The sequence below is a fragment of the Heptranchias perlo genome, chromosome 28 (assembly GCF_035084215.1).
Source record: "Heptranchias perlo isolate sHepPer1 chromosome 28, sHepPer1.hap1, whole genome shotgun sequence".
NCBI classification, from domain to species: Eukaryota; Metazoa; Chordata; class Chondrichthyes; order Hexanchiformes; family Hexanchidae; genus Heptranchias; species Heptranchias perlo.
The window spans coordinates 1,854,159-1,876,670 of record NC_090352.1 but is presented as its reverse complement, the minus strand read 5'-3'; the positions used below and the strand labels follow the sequence as shown (position 1 = coordinate 1,876,670).

Below are 22,512 nucleotides of genomic sequence, written 5' to 3'. Positions count from 1 at the left end.
TTTATAAAGGTTTAGCATAACTTCCCTGCTTTTGTACTCTATGCTCTATCTATGGATCCCGTATGCCTTTTTAAACATCCTTATCAACTTGTTCTGCCACCTTTGAAGATTTGTGTACATACAGCCCCAGGTCTCTTTGTTCCCATAATTGTACCATTTAGTTTATATTGCCTCTCCTCTTTTTTTCCTTCCAAAATGCATCACTTCGCACTCCTCTGCATTAAATTTCATCTGCCATGTGTCTGCCCATTTCACATATGTCCTCTTGAAGTCTGCTACTATCCTCCTTGTTGTTTACTACATTTCCAAGCTTTGTGTCATCTGAAAACTTGAAATTATGCCCTGTATACCCAAGTCCAGGTCACTGATTTACATCAAAAATAGCAATGGTCCTAATAGCGACCCCTCGGGGACACCACTGTCTACTTCTCTCCAGTCTGAAAAACAACCGTTCACCACTACTCGCTGCTTTCTGTCTCACAACCAATTTTGTATCCACACTGCCACTGCCCCTTTAATCACATGGGCTTCAATTTTGCTAACAAATCTATTATATGGCACTTTATCAAACGCCTCTTGAAAGTCCAGATACACAACACTAACTGCACTACCGTCATCAACCGTCGCCGTTATTTCATTGAAGAACTCAATCAAGTTTGTCAGATACGATCTGTCTTTAACAAATCTATGTTAGCTGTCAATTATTAACCCTTGTTCTTCCAAATGACAATTAATTTTGTCCCGGATTATGGTCTCTTGAAGTTTCCCCACCACCGATGTTAGGCTGGTGGTGGGGAAACTTCAAGGATGCATCCCATCTGGACGAGGTGACTTCTGTAACTGAGATAATTAACTTCCATATCATGATAAAACTAAAAAAAAAATCAAATTATCTCAATTACAGAAGTGTTTTCCAATATATATTTTCTGCTCAAGGTACAAAACTTTAATACTGTTGTAGGTTTGTGTTACGCAAGAGGGTGGATGTTATGATATGGAAGTTGATTGGTGTTATATCCTGCTTTGGTTTTGTGTGTATCCTTTGTACACAAACACTTTTCAATTTCAACGTAAAAGATGCCTCAATCCCCGATATCAAAGGGAACAATCCAGTCCAGCCTGGAATCTGCCTGCGTACCCGTGATTTCAATGTACTTACCGTTTTTTTGCACCTGCAGTTCTCTCTTGGCCTGTTCTAGAATAGATTTGATGGCTTCATCAGAGCCGGTCTCAGGGGTTCTGATCCGTGTTGTGATGTTGCCTGGAGACATAAAATGTGCAAATTAAGACTGAGGAGAACTTTATAGTCAGCAGAAATTTGATTATAATACACTGGAGTAAGCAGGTATTTATAAACTTTCAGTGCTTTCACATTCTAGCAACTAACTCGTGAAAGATATTTTAAGAATAGATTTTGACTCAGTACATTATTCTTTCCAACGATATAAAAAAAAACTTTGAAAAGTTGTATTAACCTACTTTTTCTTCAATTATGCACTCACAGCTACAATCCATAGTAACAGTCAGTTAAATGTTAACAGAACCTCGGGCCTCGAGGCTGCAGCAGAGACGAGATCATCGTCCACCTAGATGGACTGCCCCTTCGCACAGAAGATGTGGAGAGAGATGCGTTGGTATCTGTCCCGGTTCATCCCCAACAGCTCAGTAACACAGGACGCCGTGCTCCACGGGCTATTTCCAGGGACGCACACCGTGACAGATATCAACTGCTATTGAAAGACCATCAACTCGATGAAGGATCCGCTTGAAACCTGGCCTTCCAGCTGAAGGAGCTGTCCACGACCGAGTGCTGCCGACTGGCACACTCCAAGGTCCAGGAGTACGTGTTGCGGGACGCACTGAAGCGAGGTGCGACCTACGTAAAGGCTCTATGGGGAAAGGCCACCATGTAAGGCCACCCCACCTTGTATTGTACAGAATGTATTAGAAGATATGTACTGTATTTTGAATTGTAATTGTGACATTTACATTGAACTGTGTGTATCCTTAAATTTTATGAAATAAAGTATATTTTGAAATAAGAAAGTTAACAAAACTCAGGTCAATTATAGAGATCTGACTTTTTTTTACAATTTTGTTTAATGTTATCCTAAAGTCAGTGGAAGGTATTTTCTGCGCCTTGCTTAGAGATTAGAGTGGCTTGTTTCAATGGACTTTAAAAAAAACTACACAGAAATTTGTATGTGTGACAAACACAAGGTGCATGCCATACACAATGAGGGGAATGTTAACCCTCCCGCCCGGCAGAAACCGGGCGGGTCAGGGGCGGGCAGTCAAAACGGAGCAGGAGACTTACCTGCTTGCTTCCTGCCCTGATCCTGCCAACTGGAATTTGAAATTGCAGGCACCAAGGACACCTGATCAAAGCCAGCGGGGTCCTTGTTTAAATATGCAGATCGGGTCCCGACGATGTCATCAGGACCCTGGCTGCAATATTAACCGCAGGCCTGCAACCTTCAGGTAGCAGTTTTTACAGTTCTCGAAAAGTGAGTGGAAAGGTGAAGTTTGCAACGAGTCCTCTGTAAGAGGCCAGTCTTCCTGCCAATCATAAGCAATTTCAGCAATTACTGCAGAAAACATCATTTACCTAAAATAACAGCCTCACAGTATTTTTTTGGGATTAAAAACCTGAGAACAACAAAAATGGTTTCCACTGTTACTGGGGTAATATATAAAATAAAAATATCATACACAGTTTCTGGGGTTTTCTGCTCAACATTAAACAATTAATGATTCACACACCCACAGCAACTACATCTTACCAATCTGAATGGTGACAGATTGGGAAAAGGGGAGGTGCAATGAGACCTGGGTGTCCTCGTACATCAGTCGCTGAAAGCGAGCATTCGGGTGCAGCAAGTTAGGAAGGTGAATGGTATGTTGGCATTCATTGCAAGAGAATGTGAGTACAGGAACAGGGATGTCTTACTGCAGTTATACAGGGCCTTGGTGAGACCACATTTGGAGTATTGTGTGCAGTTTTGGTCTCCTTATCTGAGGAAGGATGTCCTTGCCATGGAGGGAGTGCAACGAAGGTTTACCAGACTGATTCCTGGGATGGCAGGACTGATGTATGAGGAGAGATTGGGTCGACTAGGTCTACATTCACTAGCGTTTAGAAGAATGAGAGGTGATCTCATCGAAACATATAAAATTCTAACAGGACGAGACAGACTAGATGCAGGGAGGATGTTCCCGGTGGCTGGGGAGTCCAGAACCAGGGGTCACAGTCTCAGGATACGGGGTATGCCATTTAGAACCGAGATGAGGAGAAATTTCTTCACTCAGAGGGTGGTGAACCTGTGGAATTCTCTACCACAGAAGGCAGTGGAGGCCAAGTCATTAGATGTATTCAAGAAGGAGATAGATATATTTCTTAATGCTGAAGGGATCAAGGGATATGGGGAAAAAGCGGGAACAGGGTACTGAGTTAGACGATCAGCCATGATCATTTTGAATGGCGGAGCAGGCCCGAAGGGCCGAATGGCCTACTCTTGCTCCTATTTTCTATGTTTCTATGTTACTAGCAGCTCTCCCGAGGCATTGCTCACAGCGAGTCAGGATTTACTGTTTTATAAAACAATAGGGGTGTTTATACCATGTAGGGGATAACGTCAGGACGGCTGATTCAAAGCATCTAAACACATCAAATTCAATTTTATTAAATGGTATTCTGGGATTTTAACTGGGGCCATGACTATTATTCTGTGAAAACTGTAAATGAGCCGATTTTATATATGTTCCTTTACCTACATTCTTAATTTTTGAATCGCTTACCAGTTTTAAAGCTGACAATGCACTGCAAGGTGCACCAATTGGAGGTAAATATCTAATATTTAACAGTACCTGGTTGGGGAGTGGGGTTTGGTTGTACTGGGAGTGTCCTGGACTTTAATTGCAATGTGAAATAGTTTGGCAGCATGGATGGGGAGGGCAATTCCTCAGTCTGACATCACTGTGGACGAAGAACCCTGAGATTTGACAGAATTGTGGAGTGAACTTAAGGTTTGGTGGAACGGGGTGGAATGTGGGATTTTAGCTGGTTGATTCCTGGTGAGAGAACAGGGGCCTGAAATACCGTGTGGGGGAGCAGCATCCTAGGCCTGCCAACACGGGGTGGGGCAGGGGCATCCCAGGTCTGGCAGCACTGGTTTGTAACTTTCTAACAGATCTCTGCAAACATTAAACTTGGTGTTTTGTGATTAGCTTTTGGAAGTGAGCCTGTGTTCTCTCCCCTATCTGTGCTGCTCTATCTGTGTCCTTCTTTCTGTAACTTTGTCACTATTCTCTCCCTTTTCACTCCGTCTCATAGGTGTCAGTAATTAGAATGTTTACATTTTCTAGCTATCAACACCATGTAGGTGATAATCTGATGATAATAGAGGCTGTTAGCTTTCAAAATTCAACTGATTTGATTTTTTAAAAACTAGTAAGGATGAGGAAAGACACACGGTCTGTCTTATCTGTATGTGTCTCTCTCAGCCTAACAGGCTTTCTGATGTTTATTGTGTATGTAACTAAGGCTATAATAGCTGTTTAATCATACACATGATTTTTTACTTAGATACTGATCACTGTCCCGTGTGCATTGCACACAGGGAGTAAAGACTAAGTGTGGGTCCTCAGGTGAAGCAGGGTTAGAGGGCAGAGTGTTACTGGAACAAATGTAATTGGCAGACGTAATTCAGTGCCCATTTTACAGTCATACAATCGGTCCTTATTTTTAAAAAATAACTATAAATAATTTAAACTAGAATTAAGTTGCAAAAGTTACAACAATTAGAGAAGCAGAAGAGTGGAGTTAGTTAGAGCATTGGGGTTTCTCTCCAGTATAGGCTGAGAAGCAGGGAAACACAAAAATGAGGTGCCACCACTGGTGGGAGGGTGTAATTACAGTATGACCAGTTTACATAGGATATTGCCATTAGATATTCCTATGCCCACATTTATAATGGAATGCATACAGATATGAGATTTATAATCTATAGGTAGATGGATGTAAACATTGATTTGTTTTCAAATTATAAATGTAAACAATGTTTCTCTCAAACTGGCATGCTTTCTGTGATTAAAAAAATTAATTAATATCTTATATAGAGAAGTTTAGTTGAAAATCTACTTAAACTGATTGTCCTATTTGTTTTCATTTCATTTTCAAAAACACACAAACTGAAATACTGATATACACAGAAACACCATTTCTCTTTTCCTCTGCTTGTTTGTAATCGGAAAGCAAGTAAAAACTGCAGCATACATGTAATCAGTATTGCCTGTCATGTTGCAGTGGGACCCTGTCTGCTTCTGTTTCTCTCTCTCGCACACACATACACTCTCTCTTTCTCCTTCTGCTTCTCCTTTTCACTCTCTCTCTGTTTAAACTTTGCCTGAATAGAGGAACAGATGCTGTTGGAGGCTGAGAAGAAAGTTCTTTCCAGTTGGACGAACAAAATGCTCCTAATGCAGTGTGGGAAATTGTGCACACCGTATATGATCAAACCAGGGATCTGCCTTCAGTTCACAAAGTAACAGCTCTACACAAAAATATCAAGTCCAGCATTTTGAGAGAGCTCGAGACCTTCAGCGTAAAATATTAATGAAGGTACATAAAGAACCTGTATAAAACACTGGTTCGGCCACAGCTGGAGTACAGTGTCCAATTCTGGGCACCACACTTTAGGAAGGATGTCAGGGCCTTAGAGAGGGTGCAGAAAAGATTTACTAGAATGGTTCCAGGGATGAGGGACTTCAGTTATGTGCATTGACTGGAGAAGCTAGGGTTGTTCTCCTTAGAGCAGAGAAGGTTAAGTGGAGATTTGATAGAAGTATTCAAAATCATGGAGGGTTTAGATAAAGTAAATAAAGAGAAACTGTTCCCGTGGGGGAGGGGTCGAGAACCAGAGGACACAGATTTAAGGTGATTGGCAAAAGAACCAAAGGCAACATAAGGGAAAACTTTTTTACGCAGCGAGCAGTTATAATCTGGAATGCACTGCCTGGAAGGGTGCTGGAGGCAGATTCAACTGGGGCTCTCAAAAAGGAATTGGGTAAATATTTGAAGGGAAAAAATTTGCAGGGCTAGGGGAAAGAGCGAGGGAATGGGACTAACTGGATTGCTCTTACAAAGAGTCGGCACGGACTCGATGGGCCAAATGGCCTCCTTTAGTGCTTTGTAACCATTCTATGATTCTAAGAGACAAAAGACAATTTTATAGTTATGTTTAATCAACTTGTTGTGAAGTATGGAATTTTTGAATGTCTTTTTTAATGTTGCAAACCTTGTTCTGGACATAAGACATTTCAGTTACTGCAATAGTCAGCAAGTTTTATCATACTCAGTTGGTGAAAGGCTGTCCTGGGTCAGGTGGCTCCAGGCTAGCTGAGGCCAGCCCCAAGCACTGGTTCTCACTGAAGTGAACAGAAGAGCTCCACCAGTAATGCAACCCACCCTGTAACATATAACAGGTGGAGGGGAAAGGAAGGGATGAAGTGATGTTCTTCAGCAGGCCACAGATTCAACACGATCTTCCACCAAGCATTTTACGTATTTCTTCCTTTTTTTAAATTCAGGGTTTGGAAAGTACTTTGAACAGAAATTGTGCAGGAGATTATACAGAACAGAATAATATAAGACCTAGAATACTTTTCCAGTTCGGTGCCCCTGAGTGCAGCAAATTCTGCCTCATTCAAACCAGGGTTTGAAAGTCTGTTTGAAATTAGTATCTGCACTACTTACATCATTTATATTTTAAAAAGCACCTTTCATTGTGCACCTGAACATCTGTGGACCTGTTTACTGTGTAAAGTACTGCAGTGTTATATACTCATCTCAAAACAATAACAAGCACCAATAGATCTGACGTGCAACTCATAGCTCACTGCAGGTTTAATGACTGCATACATAAGGCTTTGAATTGTGCATTGGTGCAACTCGGTAGGCAATTACCACAAGCAAGTGCAAAACTTCACGTGACTTATACACCGCTGCAAACTAAACAGTATTTTACAGCAATTAAAGCAAATTCAGAATAATAGACAACTGCCACTGAGTTACACAATTGTAATTCAACCTCAGGAATTACAGCCATGTATCTCACTGCCAGTTATTTGTGGTTCTCTACAGTATATCTAAAGTAAATGTTGTGTCATTGTGTCCCCTCCCTTCCACTAATCAGACAAGGAGAAATGACTTTCCCTGCAACTGATCACAGTTCAGAAGAATATCTCACCCTTGCAGAATTCCAGCATTATTGGCTTGCCATCATGTCTCCATGTAAAGTCCTGAACCCACAATCTTCTGATCCATAGGTGAGTGTGCTACCAACTGAGCCAATCCAACACAGGAAGCAACTTCAACCAATCAAATCCAAAAGACCACTGCTTGTGCAACCCGTCCCTTCAACCAATCACATCTCAGAATTTCAACCAATCAAAGCCGAGGGCCATCTCTGCAGTATAATTTCGAATTGGTATAGACATGAAAAGCACAATTCAAAAATATTTCTCTGGCATGCAGCCAAGTTGACGGTTCCTCACTATGTAGCTCTAAAAATTTCAATCATTAATTCGCAGAAAAAAATACAAACTTACCCTAAACCTTCCCGATTCTACTTTCTAATCGCCCAGTCATTCTCCTCCCCCAACATAAAGCCAATAACCTCAATCCTGGATACATACTTTCCTGCTAGCAGAAACAGCATGCTCTCCGTTCTCTGCCTCTGCCTGTACTCTAGGGCTTAGCAGCCTAAGATTCATACACAGCAGACCAAAAGCACATGCCTCCTGATCACCATGTCCTGCCTCTGGCACTCTTTGTTCTCCTTCTTCCTCCCTCCCACAGCATCACGGTTTTGCTCCTAGTCCTGCTCCATCAGTCGGGCAGAACCCTGGGCCCACCTTTACTCTATCCCCAGGCCTGAATCTGAGTTCAACTGCAGAATAACAGAGACCTCCTGTCCCAGACTGCCGCTGGTCCAAGGATTTAACAAGACTCGCTACCCTACCTCAAGCAAACGATGCAAATGGGAAACAAAACGGCAAAAAAAAGATGGTAGATGATTACATATTGAAAAAAACCCCAGAGGAAACAATGGAAGCAAATCAAAAGCTGACGATCTGAGAATGCTCCCCTCTCCTCTCCCTATCAGAGTCACTCAGCATTGTTCACTGTATTTTGCATTAATTTCATTAAACGGCAGTAAAATCACTGGGCTGCAGCACTGCTGTGCTCAGGGACAGTAAATGAAATTGGTCAGGATGCTCTCTCTCTTCAGAGATGAAAAAATGCGCAAGGGTCAAAGTAAGAAAGACATGGAGAAAGTGGGAAGCAGAAAGAGTGGAAGAGTTAGGTGTCTCAGCTTCCCCCTGTTCTGCGGAGGGCCATTCTGCTGTAAGAAAGAGCTCTGTCAAAGAGAAGGACAAAGACAGGCAGAAAGAATCAGACAGCGGAAGGGAGGCCCACAGGAAGAGAGACTTTTTCCCCCACTTCTGTCAGGGACCAACAGGGGATCAACTAAAACTAGCTAGGTTGTAATGCTGAGACACCACTATGTGCTGGAACATGCCCAGTACATACTACTACAGTATGTGTTTGGGGGATTTCTCAGCATTACAATACTGGCTAATAAACTATGCAGCATTTTGTTGCATACGTGTTATGTATTGGGCACGTAACAGGTAATTCTTTACTGAAAACAACTAAAAAGATAACACACTGCAACTATTTAATAACTGACAGCACTGATGTACTTCAATGACCACAATATCAACAGGGCACTTCATTAACATGGTTGATATTACACAAATGATAATTTTCACATGCCTGAAAATGCCTCTGAAACACACCAGGGAATTAGATGAACAGTTCTTTGTAATGTTCAAGGCTTTGCTTCTCAGTCATTGTAACAGGCACCCATGTGCTTCTTTATGTCCCTCTACCCAGGGCTGCTCTACAGTGAGTCCACCAAGAGAGCCATTGTGGTTTTCCCCCCTTTCCTGAGGAGGACCATTCTATTGTCACAAAGAGTTCCATCACGCAGACCCACTAAAAGCAGACAAAACCCATTGCAACTGCAGCAGCCTGATCTACAATGACAGGCAGCCCTGGGACTCAAATCTACTAACATCTGGTTGGGAAGTCTGATCTATACCTACCAGCAATGAGCTCCGTCCAAAATCACAAACACCGATTGACCTGAATTCCAATGGTTCACATACTGACGACAGTCCTTGAAACAGCTGCCGGTCACAAGAGCAGCACCTCCCCACACACCCAAACAAACTCACAAAACATGAGTCGTGCTTGGGTCTTGAATTTTTATTTTATTAATGAAACTTCTTTCTCCTAATGTTTGTTGTATTTGTTGTCCTCCTTTAAATCTCCCAGTACCACATATAATTTCCCAGCAGGCTGCTTCCAGGCCTCTGTCGATGCTCACCAATGCAATGGTACAGTGTGCCAATGTGTGCACTACTAAGTTACGTGTTCACGCCTGCAGTTTCTACATGTCACGCACTCTATCAAGGGAGTACACTGATTTTCTGTCCCTGTATATGGGGAAGAAGTTAATTCCTTGATAGTGAATGCTTGGCATGTGGGAAAGTACAGGTGCACACGGGTCTCTCTTCCATACACCGACATAATGTACTATCAAGCTTGTGATATTTGGTCTTTTCAAATTTCAGGTGCCCAGATCCAACTTTAGTCACTCCACAAATTACTAGGCTGCCCTCTTTCCCTATTTTCTTTCTTTCTTCAATGCCTCACTCGTGTCAATACTTCACATATGATCTCACACAGTGAGCACTGGCAGGCTATTCACCCACAGGGGCATCACAGCTGAGCCCAATATTGCTTCCAGCAATGTCCACACAAGTGCGTTCTCCAGAAGGGTCACTGGATAGCGATCGGGCATAGGAACACTTCCCTAACTCAGAGACACTGCAACTAACTGGACTTCCCCCACTGCTGTTTCCGCTGAGAGGTCAGCTCAGCATAGACCAGGGAGCACACCGGGAGACCAGGGATCACACCGGGAGACCAGGGATCACACCGGGAGACCAGGAATCACACCGGGAGACCAGGAATCACACCGGGAGACCAGGAATCACACCGGGAGACCTTCTTGGTGTGCATGGCTCAGTTTTCAGGAATTAGTCACTGACGAATATACTTTTCTCCTCACTAATGAAGAAGTTGCAGACCACCAAAAGGAGGATGTGTGGACTGGTTCCAAAATTTTCTGGAGCCTACACAGCACTCTGAGGCATCATAAACAGCCGCACGGGCCCCTCTCAGAGCGAAATGAAAGGTAAAACGAGGAACGAACGTCAGTTTAAGCATATTGATGGCACGGTAAAATAAAAATCATGTGTACACCAAAGGTGCAATCAAGGCCACAGATGCTAGTGCGTGTTATCACCAAAGCAGGAGTATTAGTCGAACACACTGATGTGTTCAATGTGCAAATCTGAGCTGAGACTAGCTTAATAGACCTCGGTATCAGAGATTTAGCATCAGATGTTAGAAAACAAAAAACATGTAGCAGGACAGATTTACACTGAGAAAGGATCATAACTGTGTCCCATTAAACAGAATTACAGTGCTGCTAACAACAGTATATCTAAATTAAATGTGTCAGAAATGAAAATTGAATGCAATGAGTCACATCAAATTATGTCAAATAAAAAAAGAAGTAGCAGGAAATCAATATGAGATTAACGTACTGGGCTCGTGTCACTTGAGAGACGAGGGGGATAGAATGTTGTGCATCTCATATGTCACATTACTATCATCTCAGTTTTATTTGGCTTCAGTAGTCTGGATTGCCATTTTGTGGCTGTGACAGGGTTTTTTAAAAAAAAGATGTCAATTTTTAGAGTGCGTAGCATGGGATTACATTTGTTGTTTAGACAGATGATAGAAAGGTTTCCTGATACAAATCCAAACTGCTTGGACTATAATCAAAATTACCAGCAACATTAGTAATTCTGTGCTAAGGGGACGGATTATATTTCCTAGACTTACTGAACTTTAATTAACAGCAACAAGGCTGGACTTCTTCACGACTCTCCTTACAGCCTTCCTACTTCCACTCTCCACTCATCTGTGCTCTCATCTGCATCACATCCTTGCCAAGCCCACAATCCCGTTCCCCAGAGACATTACTAAACATTTTGCCCTCACTGCCGTGGCCTCATGCCTTTCGACCCCCCGAGATCTCCTCCAGTCATATGTTCCTGCACGTACCCTCTGCTCCTCTGAAAAAGGCCTAGTTCTCATTCCGTGCTCCCTCCTCTCCATCTAGCTATCACTATGTCTCCATCCAGTGAAACTCCCTCTCTCTCAGTATCTCTTCCTGCCTTCAAAGGCCTCCTAAAGATCCTGTAAAACACTCAAGAGTTTCTTTGTATGTGAGGAACTTTACAAACGTGTGAACATTACTAATAATAATAATCAGGAGATGTTGGTCCTGCTGAAAGGAATGGTCTTCGGATAGAGTCTGCAATGTGCACATCAAGTGAACAATGATATCACATTCACTGCGCAGAATCTGGATACTGCAGCAATACGGCCATATTCACAGGTGTTTCAGTGATTTTAGCCAACCGTTGTAAGCCAAAACTTGGTTATTTTATCAAAAGAGAAAGAAAACATTTAAAATGTATCTCATATATGTGGAAGAATCTTATCAGCTATAAGAGACTGCTTTGTCAAAAAGAATCACTACTTTCTGCCTCCCAGTTGTCCTCATTGAGCTATGAGGGGCAGGAAGGCACAAGATAGCCTCAGGCACAGAACTCAGCATGTCATCGGTATTATCTAAAAGGAGGTATATTTTGTAGTCGTTCTCTGTTCATCCTCTCTCACTAAAAGACACTGCTACTCCTACAAGCTTTCCATCCACGGTTCCAAACAAGAACTGTTGAAGTTCACCCATTAGAAAGAGATGGCCTCCACTGTCCATCCAACTGGAGATTCTAGGTCACCAGTTGGCAGTTTTCTGTTCTACTGCTAGAGCTGCTCATGATGCTGTGATCCTAGGGCTTTCATTACAACTTTACGATGATTATGATGGGTTTAATCAGCATCATATACAATTTTAGAGCATGTCTGCAAATGCCTACCATATAATAGGGTTGCAAGACCCTTGTAATCCTTTTATCCAACATTCTAAAACAGCATGAAGTACTACTGAAAATTACAAACATTTATACTGTGCCAATGTAGATTTTCTTGTTACTTGTGAATTTTACCTGCTCCCTCCGACAGCTTACAGATCTCCTTCATCCTGAATACAGCGCTCTCATTGCCATGTCCACACTGTGATCCATTCCAATTCCCATTCCAGTTTGACATAGACTGTGATGTCACAGTAGATTTGACAAAAATAACAGCACAGGCCCCAGGAAAACCACAATGAAGGTACACAAACTGTTCATTTCCCAGAAATCTGAGCTAAACTTCAGTCAAATTAAGGATTCAGTATAAAGACCTTGTACTTAGATAGCACTTCTCACATTCTCGGGACGTTCCGAAGCATTTCATACACAATGAATTACTTTTGAGGTGCAGTCACTGTTATTTTTTCAGAAAATGTGGCAACCAGTGATTTGTAGAAAATTACAGTCCAGTTCCTTGCTTCTACATTAGGAAAATATAGTGTTATAATCAAATACTTGATATAAACGCATAACTAATTTGACCTAGACAAGTTGGTTCTATCCTGCTCATATTTCAGTAAAAGTCAATGAGAATTTGTTACCTTTTGTTTAAACAAAATATAGAGACCTTACTGCTAATAAAAACACATCCAGTGACTTAGTCAGAAAGTCAGAACTACTGCTAAGGCTAAGAACAATTATAATAAATATTTGAGTTTGAAGTTTTCCAAAGATATCACTTGGCCTTCACAGGATTGAATTCTCCATTTCAGTCTATCTCTTCACTCTAATGCTGTGATCAGGGAGCTGACTAGAATGTGCAAAATGGTCTGAATTTCCCGAGCTACACAACCAATATTTCACATTGACCAAACTGGCCATGTTTCTCTGCGGAAAGTACTCACACTACTTTGTACTCATTTCCTCCAGGGTGATCAACAATTAGAAACACTTTAATTGGTCAACAACATTCCAGACAACCTGTGGGTCAGCCAACAAAGAACATTCCAGTCTTGTGACTATTGCTGGTAACAAACCCACAGAAGTAATTCACAACCATGAGCTTCATTAAGTCAAAACTGTCAATGTACGTCAGCCATCACTTAAAGCTGCAATGCCCTTTAAATCTAATTTATTTGAATACACTCATCTCTCTCTTTCTCTCTGAACAACTCCAGATTTTGAGAGGTAAAACCTGCAGCTTCCACTGTGCTCAATTTCAACTATTTGTCAAAAGGGACACACACAGACTCCCCATCAGTCACAGTAACCTCCAGCAGCTACTGAATCACTTAACTAGCTATTTCAGTCACATCACCAAAATGATCCCTTTTTCTGAATTTACAAATAGTTGCAGATGATGTTCAAATGAAGTGTTTAAAACAAACAACTAGCAATTAGGAGTGTATTAAAATGCAGTTTGGGGAGAATGAATGTGCTCAAAAATAAATTTTAATTACAAGCATCAAATTGTTGCTCATTGCAGCTTTAAGGTGTTAACGCCTTGGTTTTTATACTTACATTATCTGTTTTGCAGCAGATTCCAGGCCAGTATCAGACCACATAACTTGTGTTTTGTAAAGGTACTATGTTTAAATGAATCCTATTGGCTGTAATTAACAGAACGTCCTAGGACCTACCTTCTGAACCATATCTTCGTTTCTTTACTTCCTGCAACATTCTTTGTATGTTCTGGCCTGGAACCTCTGTTAAAAAACAAGTTTCGATAAGAATAAAAAACAAGGGGGAGTGTTTTTTTTCCTCTTTACAGTGACCTAGCGCGCTATATAATGGAGCACACACAATATAGACTGTCACTGGATTGTTTTAATGGATTCTTTTGCTGGGGGGAGGGGGGAAAGAGCAGTTGAGCCACACGGCAGAGATGTCGTTATAGGATTCGTGATAGCACAAAAATCTTAAACTTGCGTGCGCGTCAGTAATCATGATGTCAGTAGCCTCCTTATTCTCCAAACGATGATTTCATTTTCATTACCTTTTTCTAACCTGTATAAAGGTTGTTCAATTTTTAAAACATGTTACATTTGTGTAAACAAATTTTCCAATCATTTATCTCAATTGCAATGGCCTAGTATTACCATGATAATCTAAGATAAGCCTTGGTATATCTTGGTACATGCCACTATATTTTGCCCTCTTTACAATGGAAATTTCCCCTCAAATACCTTGTGCAGCATCTACCTTAACGTTGCCTCACTCTGTAACAACCAGTGTTTGTATCTGAAAGTAACACTTCTGCATTAGTGGACTACTCAAGTGCATCCACTAATTTTCTGGTAAGATGTTTTTACATTATTATACGCCTCTGGCAGGTTCCCTCCATCACTGACCTTCCTCACAGCACAAGTTCTGCATTTATAGAAAATAAAATACTTCAATGTTTGATAGGAATTGACAAGAAAATATATAACCCCGTGAAGCATAATTGTATCCAAGAATAAACTGGTAAGAATGGTATCTACAAAAGGAGGGAGGAGATGGTGACGTTTCTGAAGAAACGTGTTAAGAGTCTAGGTTAAAATTAACTACATTGCCACAGACGATGAAACAAACACATTTCTGTAGATAAATTGGATCGGTGGAATTTCTCTCAGATGCTCCTTGGACTCAACACACTTTTCCTTAGTGAAAGAATGCTTTCTCAGATCATGCAGCTCGTTTCGATACTAGATCAGAAAATCATTACCTGAAGTACAGTCAGAGCACTCAGCGTTAACAGTGTCTGTGCTAAATGAGGAGCTCTGTCTTTTCAATTCTGGATTTGTTCTATTCACAAACCCCCTGTTGCTATAATCAATATCAATACTTGTACCGACTTTCAACAAGAAAAACTCTAAACTCAGAAAAGTACAACAAATCCAGCAGAGGTCACACGGCACCTTACTGTGAGTCAATGCTCTACTGATGTCTTTGACAATTAAATACCATGCTTCTCTACACAGCAACTTTAAGACTGTCAAGTGCACACAGCTGTGTTTGTGTATGAGACGAGGAAGAAACATACCAGAGGCCGTATATTTATAAATCCAATCAATTATTTATCTCTGTTTCAGTCAGGAGAAACCAGAAGGTGCAGTGTCCACAATTGCTAAAGATGATTTAGTTGTGACAATTGTTGCAATACTTGGGATCTGGACTGCCTCCATCGTTGGCTCGTTGCACCCAACTACCCTGGTCATGAGGCTTTGTCTTTTCTTGTCTGCTGTTTATAATTTGCTTTTTCATTATCAGCTCCTTATGTATTTTCTTGGTTTTACCTTCTTTTAAAGACATGCTTTATTTCTTTTTTTTTAAATTTACCTCCCTTTAAAAAGAAAGTTTTAAGCCATTTTATATTCAACTGTCTTATCCGATGAAGCATTTCTGCCTGAAACATTACAGCCTCGTCTCTTCACATGCCTACGGAACGGGGAAATAGAACCCTTCCAGATTTTATTCCATTTTTTCAGAATTTGCAATGTTTTTATTTTTATCTGTCTATGTTTTACTTTTTCACTTCATCAATGGTTACAGAGCTGCTGCTACCAAGTAGAGCAACTTTTTTGAAATGAACAGAAGACCAGTTGAAAGGCGGGAAATAACCGGATGGGGATGTCAATGGAAGATGGAAATTCTGAACGAACTACGGTCATCGACCTGAAACATTAACACTGTTTCTTTCTCCACAGGCACTGCCTGACTTGCTGAGTACTTCCAGCATTTTCTGTTTTTATTGAGATTTCCAGCATCCACCGTATTTTGCTTTTGATTTAGTGAAACATAAAGCTACCTTCCGAAGGAACAGGATTGTACTGCGCAATTTGGGAGTGAAACAGAAAAAAATGGGGCAGAACAGGCTTTCTACATATTTAAAATGTGTGTTAATTTTTCAAGAGAAGAAATCATTCACAGTTAAACCAGGATTGGTACTGAGATCAGGTTTCAGAGAATGCATCAAACAGATCTGTATTTCCTAATTGGTTTTAATCAATGCAAGACAAGAATTTAATTCCAGATTAGTATTACTCAGGACACCTACTATAAACGTAGCAACTACGTCCACACATCACTGACTGGAAGTCAATGTCAGTGCTTCATTCATACTTTTCCCTCTCTGTCAGACACTTTAAACTAAGCATGAATGAGAAGGTATGACATTACACAGCATGCTGGAAGAGGAGCAGATTATTGGCAAGAATCAAAATGGCATCGGGCGTATTAGAACGGCCGGAATCGTGTACCAGTCAGAAAGTCATGGTCTTTTGCTTAATTCTTTACAGGCACTCAGTTATGGAGAAGCATACCATGAGAGGAAGATCATCTGTACTAATCCCTACACCGTACCACTGGTAACAATATATTCAACATACTGAAGTATAGCTGGTTTACAATCTAATCTGCCTGATGCTCAGCAGTAGCAGGTAGTCAACAGAATATGGTGCCTCAGCTCCCCTACCTGATGTAACGACGCAGAGAAAATAACAAAAGCTGTGTGCTATACAGCGCTGACAGAGAACAAATAAAACCTCAGCTTTTTGCTCAGCACACACTATCCCCAGACAGCAAACAATCCTTCCTTATCCTATTTGCCTTGCCAGTTTCCTCCCCATCTCCCACCCCTTCTCCTCCCCTGAAAGCGATGACCTGTAGCTGGGTACGGTTCCACGGGCACCTGTCGCCCTTGGGTAGCTCACTCATTGACCATTATTCATGTGTGAGCTTTGACAGCAAGTGTCGATAAGCATTTGACAGAGATGGCAGAGGGAGAAACATTAGCTGAGCCTGAACCTGCTTCACCCACATTCCCCAGATTTCCAGCAGGTGTTGCTGGATAACAATCAGGAGCAGAAACCCTGACCACTTCCCTTTCCTAACCCAGGGATACTAAGGCTCCTCGCTGCTCTGCTTCAGACCAGTTAATTCACCACATTGGTGATTGAACCTGGGACTTTTATGGTTCAGCGACTCACTGCATAAACAAGCTGAACTACAGGAAGCCTACTCGCCCTGTTTAATGTAATTGTTTTCGAATGAAAAGTTTACAAGGGGGAGCACTGTAGTGCTGCAGTATTTTGTACCTGTTACTGCACGTTGAGACTATGATTTAATTTGCAGACGAACTGCAAGATCTGAAACTGCATCAGAATATCCTGTGAATACGAGTACATTTGGTGGCAATGAGATCAGCAGAACCTGGATTAGTTAGTCCACAAATAAACAACACACCCTGAGGCTTCAGCCATAGTGTATTACAATAAAGTCATCACTGTGCTTTCACTGGAGTAAGAGTTTTTTCAATTAATTTTATAAATCTTGTGTCAGGTAAAGGTATATCACAAGAAAAGATAACAGGGTGTCTGTGTAGGGTCTGTAGAGTATGCATCACAGTTAATTCAATGGTGCTAGGAAGTTATGGGTGATATAAATGGACAGGTTCTCAGATACTTCCAATACTGAAAGGAAATACCACTGACAAAAGTCAACATTCCCCTCCCCAAAAACATTAATTCTGGAAATGTATTAAAATGACTATGCTGATGTATGGAAATAAGAGCTGTGTTGCATTCCATAACTCTGCAAACTACAATCACATTGCAATATCAATATGGTAACTTAAAGACACAGTATTCCTTTTAGTAGGCCGATTAAAATTTTGAGTTGCAATTTTCAAAATAAAAACTATTTTCTGTAGCTGTCACAGAAAGCTTATCAATAAGTTGTACTGGGTCCTCAGAAAAATTCAGCTAGAGTATCACATGATAATTCATTGTGGAAATAAAAAGCAGCCATGTTGTCCATTCTAGTCTGTTTTGATTTGATTTAAGTGTGCAGCGGTTCCTTTCTCTAATGCACCAAGCCAACTTGCAGAGAAGAGTACCTTCCAATGTATCCCTCCCTCAGCACAGTAGGTGCTGACTCATGGGTGGGTATGACTTCTCAGGCACCAGCAGACCTCATGTGTGAGCCTACACAATGGAGGCTTAATCCTGTCCTCACCCAACATTGAGGGTAGCAATATGCAGGAATCCTGGGTGTTATTTTCCATTTTCCCAGCCTAAGGCCAGTGAGGCCATCTAGAATCATAGAAAGGTTACAGCACGGAAGGAGGCCATTCGGCCCATCAAGTCCATGCCAGCTCTATGCAAGAGCAATCCAGCTAGTTCCACTCCTCTGCCCTATCCCCGTAGCCCTGCAAATGTTCTCCTTTCAAGTAATTATCCAGTTCCCTTTTGAAGGCCATGTTTGAATCTGCCTCAACCATACTCTTGGGCAGTGCATTCCAGGTCACAACCACTCACTGTGTAAAAAAAAAAGTTTTTCCTCATGTCACCTGTTACAGTCCCGCTGAGATCAGCGAACTCAGAACTGACCAGGGAACATCCTTTTGCACACTACTCAGTACTACACTTGGCACCACAGTTAACCACTAACCCTATCAGGGGAGCAGCCATAGAGGCGTTAATATCATTTCTCTCTTAGCAATAGTTCCATAAACAACACAGTACTTGAAGACCTGTGGTGTGTTGGATTATAGTGAAGAGCTGTTGTCAAAATTTATAAGAAATTAAGAAGAAACTAATGTAAAAAAATCTAGCTTTCTTGCTTCTTTTTTTCCATTTCCCTCCCCCACAATTTCTTCCTCAAGTTTGGCCTCCCCTCATTTGTTCTATCTCCCCTGTTTGGAGCAGCCAATACCAGACTGCCAAAATCATTTTTAAGTTGTATTTTTTCTAGACGAGATAGGACAACTGAAGGAATACTGTCTTTTAAGATATTTATAATGAAGGAGGTAAAATCCATCACCCACCTCTTTGCCTGCCCTGGATGCTCCGCAGGGCTAGAATGTTCTGTTCATCTGACAGGAACTGCTTCATCTTGTGAAAAGGCTCCTTCCCTCGAACAGTCAGCTTATTCCATGGTTTGGGCCTGGCCAGTATCTCACTTACAGAGCCTTGAGACAACCCCAGTACATAATGTCCAAATATCCGTTGGCCAATATTGTGCTTGATCAGCTGCTCTTTAACTTGCCGTGCAATTTCCGCTGTGTCCAGCTCTTCGCCCTCAGATATGCTTCCAGCGCTCTCTGACTGGCTGGGTGAAGGGATCATTCCGTTCAGGTCAGAGCTCTGCTGGATGGGGCTTGGGGACGATATGGAGTTTGTGCTGTAGGGACCTGTTGGAAAAAGCATGGTTGTGCTTCCCGCATCCTGCATTGCCTTGGAGTAGAAGGACTGCATTAGCTGCCGCTGAAGAAGCGAGTTTAGTGCAAATTTCCCTGCAGAGGCCAGGGGGAACGGGGAGCTTGTCAATGATGAGTTGTAAAAATCTTGACCTAAAACCGTCGGTGAGAATTGGTGCGTACCGTTAGCACTGGAAGCCTGCTCATTCGCGTTGCGCAGCAACTTAGAGGGAGGGGAGGATGGTGAGGTCGAAGGGCGCAGACTCTCAGGTCGGTCTTTCCCATTTCTCCCAGCTGACCCTACAAGAAAGGTCAAACACAATGCATTATGGGGGAGTGAAAAGTAAAACCATGAAAAATAGCAAAGTTTAGCCCAAAATTGCAGGTTTAAAAAGGGCTTTTCTGCTGACGCGATTGGTCAAATTTGAATATGCCAGACTAGCCCCCAAAGACAGATGTCATGCATTTGTTGTTTGTACCTTTCTTGTAAATGGCAGCCTGGAGAATCCCTGACAAGCATTTAAGCAGCCCGTACCAAACATTTACTTTGTATAAGTGCCACAGTCAGGCAATGTGTTAGTTTAAAAGATATAAAACCCTACCCAGAGAGATAATTGCAGCAAATACAAAATGACATTAATTACATTTAATTAAATACTGTAATCGCTATTGAATATATACTCAGACATAAACCAATGAGAAAAAACACAGCTTATGTACCCAAATTCATCGAGATAAAATTCAGGCAAAAATCTGTTCTTTTTTTAAACCACTGTCTCCAAGGTCTAAAAGCTTCTTCCTATTACCCAGTCTGTACAAATACACAAACACAATTTAGTGCTTTAGGAGGGTGTAATACACATTAATCTTGATGCCATGCACTAGTGCAGGCTTTGAGCTCAGGATCTGTTTCTCACACTCCCCAAGCACAGTTATATAAGCTCCAAACACAAAGACCTACCGCTAAGGTCACTGTTGGTGATACGCAGAGTTGCATTTTCAGATTGCAATGAGCGGTTCTTCTCCAGCAGAAGTACCTCTAGGGTTTTGGATGTGTCCTGATAAAGCAACAGTAATGTAGTCAGATTTACTTAATGTTAAACGTGTGATATTTCAGTACTCATCTTGCTTAATCAAGGATTCATCAGGAATCAAAATTAACGGCAGACATGTAGCCCAAGGCAACCTCTTACAGTGCAGAAGTCCTTTAAAGGCACACCGTCTTTATAAAGTGTCTGACAAACCTTTTTGTTTATTGACAAGCACACAGGATGAAATGATGTAAATCATGTTTAAATGTGCATTATCTCGTTGTGATGAAACAAATGCACATTCTCCTCCTTTGGCAGATAAAAAAAGGTTTTATAAAACAAGCTTACAAGCCTGTACAAGCTTTCAATCTTTTAAAGTTTCAGGCAAGGAAGCAAGATTTCTGCTCCATCTCTCTCTCTCTCTCTCTCTCTCTCTTTCTCCCCACACACCCGCCCCCCCCCCAACAACACAAAAAAATTAATATTCTAAAAATGTTCAGTATTACCAACCACAGTGAGAACATGATATGCTAGGTAATCCTGCAGTCCAGGAGGAGAACCCTTTTACCCCTTTCCTCCATGCCCCAAGTACACCTCATATAGTCCCATAATAATCACCCTTACACCCTAAGAATGACTTTTGTTTCTAACCCTAAAATCCAACCCTCTGTCTTCTTCCTAGGTGGGATTTGATGTTTTTGCTGTTATTTGAATTCTATTCACCAAGGATCTGGCAAGGAGAGGGGTTTAAAAGTTTGTGTGTGTGAGATGGGTAAGGGGCATTGTAATTTTAGCCTGCCGTCAAAGGATTAGCTTATTTTTACAGACTTGATACAGGAGTACTGCTACAGTCTCAAGGTTTACAGTCAACTTTAACACCGTCATAAATCGGCAATTTCAGATTTGGAAAAAAAAACTAACATGATTTGCATCAAAGATTTCAATCGTGACTTAATACTATAATTAGATTTAACACCAATTTTACACTAAGCATGATGAAACTGACATGTATGATCATAAAATGTTGGCTTTTAGATTAAGAAATGGATTACTCTTTGCAATATTAGTGTAGTGGCAAAATGCTATGGACTATTTATATTGCACTATAAATTATGCATTAATGTAGACATTTACCAGTGCTTTCTACTTTTTTGATAAATTACTTTAAATGATGAGGAGATGTTCTCTAGATTATCACATCTCATTCATGATAATTAAAGTAGTTTCTTACTAAAGATAAATTCTATCAAAAAATCTACAAAACCCCCATAAATTTGACCATCAATCAAAAACTGTTGCTATAATTTCAATGTTACCAGTAAGAACAGTAAATAAGGAGAACTGGAATGCCATGATCTAATTCTCTCCACACCCACACCCCTCATTATCCTAACTCACGGTTTGTAGCTCATGAACTGTAAAGCAACAAAGATACTCCTGTCTTAGTGACTCCGCCCCCATTCTAAAGATGCCAGCTCCCCCCATAGGCTCCTGTCCCCAGCGTAGCTTTTATATTTCCTTGAAATTCTGTTCAAAGCAATGAAATGGCACATTATGTTCTCTGATTAAGGCACCAGCTGATGACATGTTATGTTCTAGACATGCGAGAGGTAAAAGAAAGACTTTCATCTTCTCAGGTGCAAGGGATCAATCCGTAAAAGTACAACTTGTAAAGAAAAGATAGTTATACTTTCAAAACAGATTACCATTAACATTTAAAAGGATAATATTCAACTTGTGTGGGATTTATAATTCCCTCCTGTCATTTTGATTTAATATTAAGTGAAAGAATACTCAAAGCACATGATGAGCACGTTCATATTACACTTCAATGAGTTATTATAAATACTAGTGATAGGTACAAAGCATGTGTCAGTAATGGTAAAGATACTGCATATACTGGTACCAGACATGTAAAGGCAAAACTAAAGTCACACTTGGTTACGCTTTCAAATTATTGTAATAGGATACTACGTACACATATGCTCTGCAACTCTATGCCAAGGCATTGCATTCCTATAATGTAAAATTATTTGGTGTCTATGCCGCTTTTAAAATGCACAAATATTTGCTAAAGCAATTTGCTGTAAATTTCCCAAGCTGTCCCATCACAAAGTAGGG

At 41.1% G+C, this 22,512-nt stretch overlaps 1 protein-coding gene across 2 annotated transcripts in view; it reads right to left on the bottom strand.

Moving 5' to 3' along the window:
- LOC137344772 (protein CASP-like) overlaps positions 1-22,512 on the bottom strand; it is a 501,289-nt gene that overhangs the window by 120,609 nt on the left and 358,168 nt on the right. The window contains exons 14-16 of one of the 2 annotated variants that reach the window (XM_068007907.1): positions 20,322-20,418; positions 18,989-19,660; positions 1,160-1,261 (exon numbers count right to left, since the gene is read on the bottom strand). In XM_068007907.1, coding sequence (XP_067864008.1) covers positions 1,160-1,261; positions 18,989-19,660; positions 20,322-20,418 — 871 coding nt within the window. The remainder of the gene's footprint in view (positions 1-1,159; positions 1,262-18,988; positions 19,661-20,321; positions 20,419-22,512) is intronic. The other variant, XM_068007906.1, reaches the window with a different exon arrangement.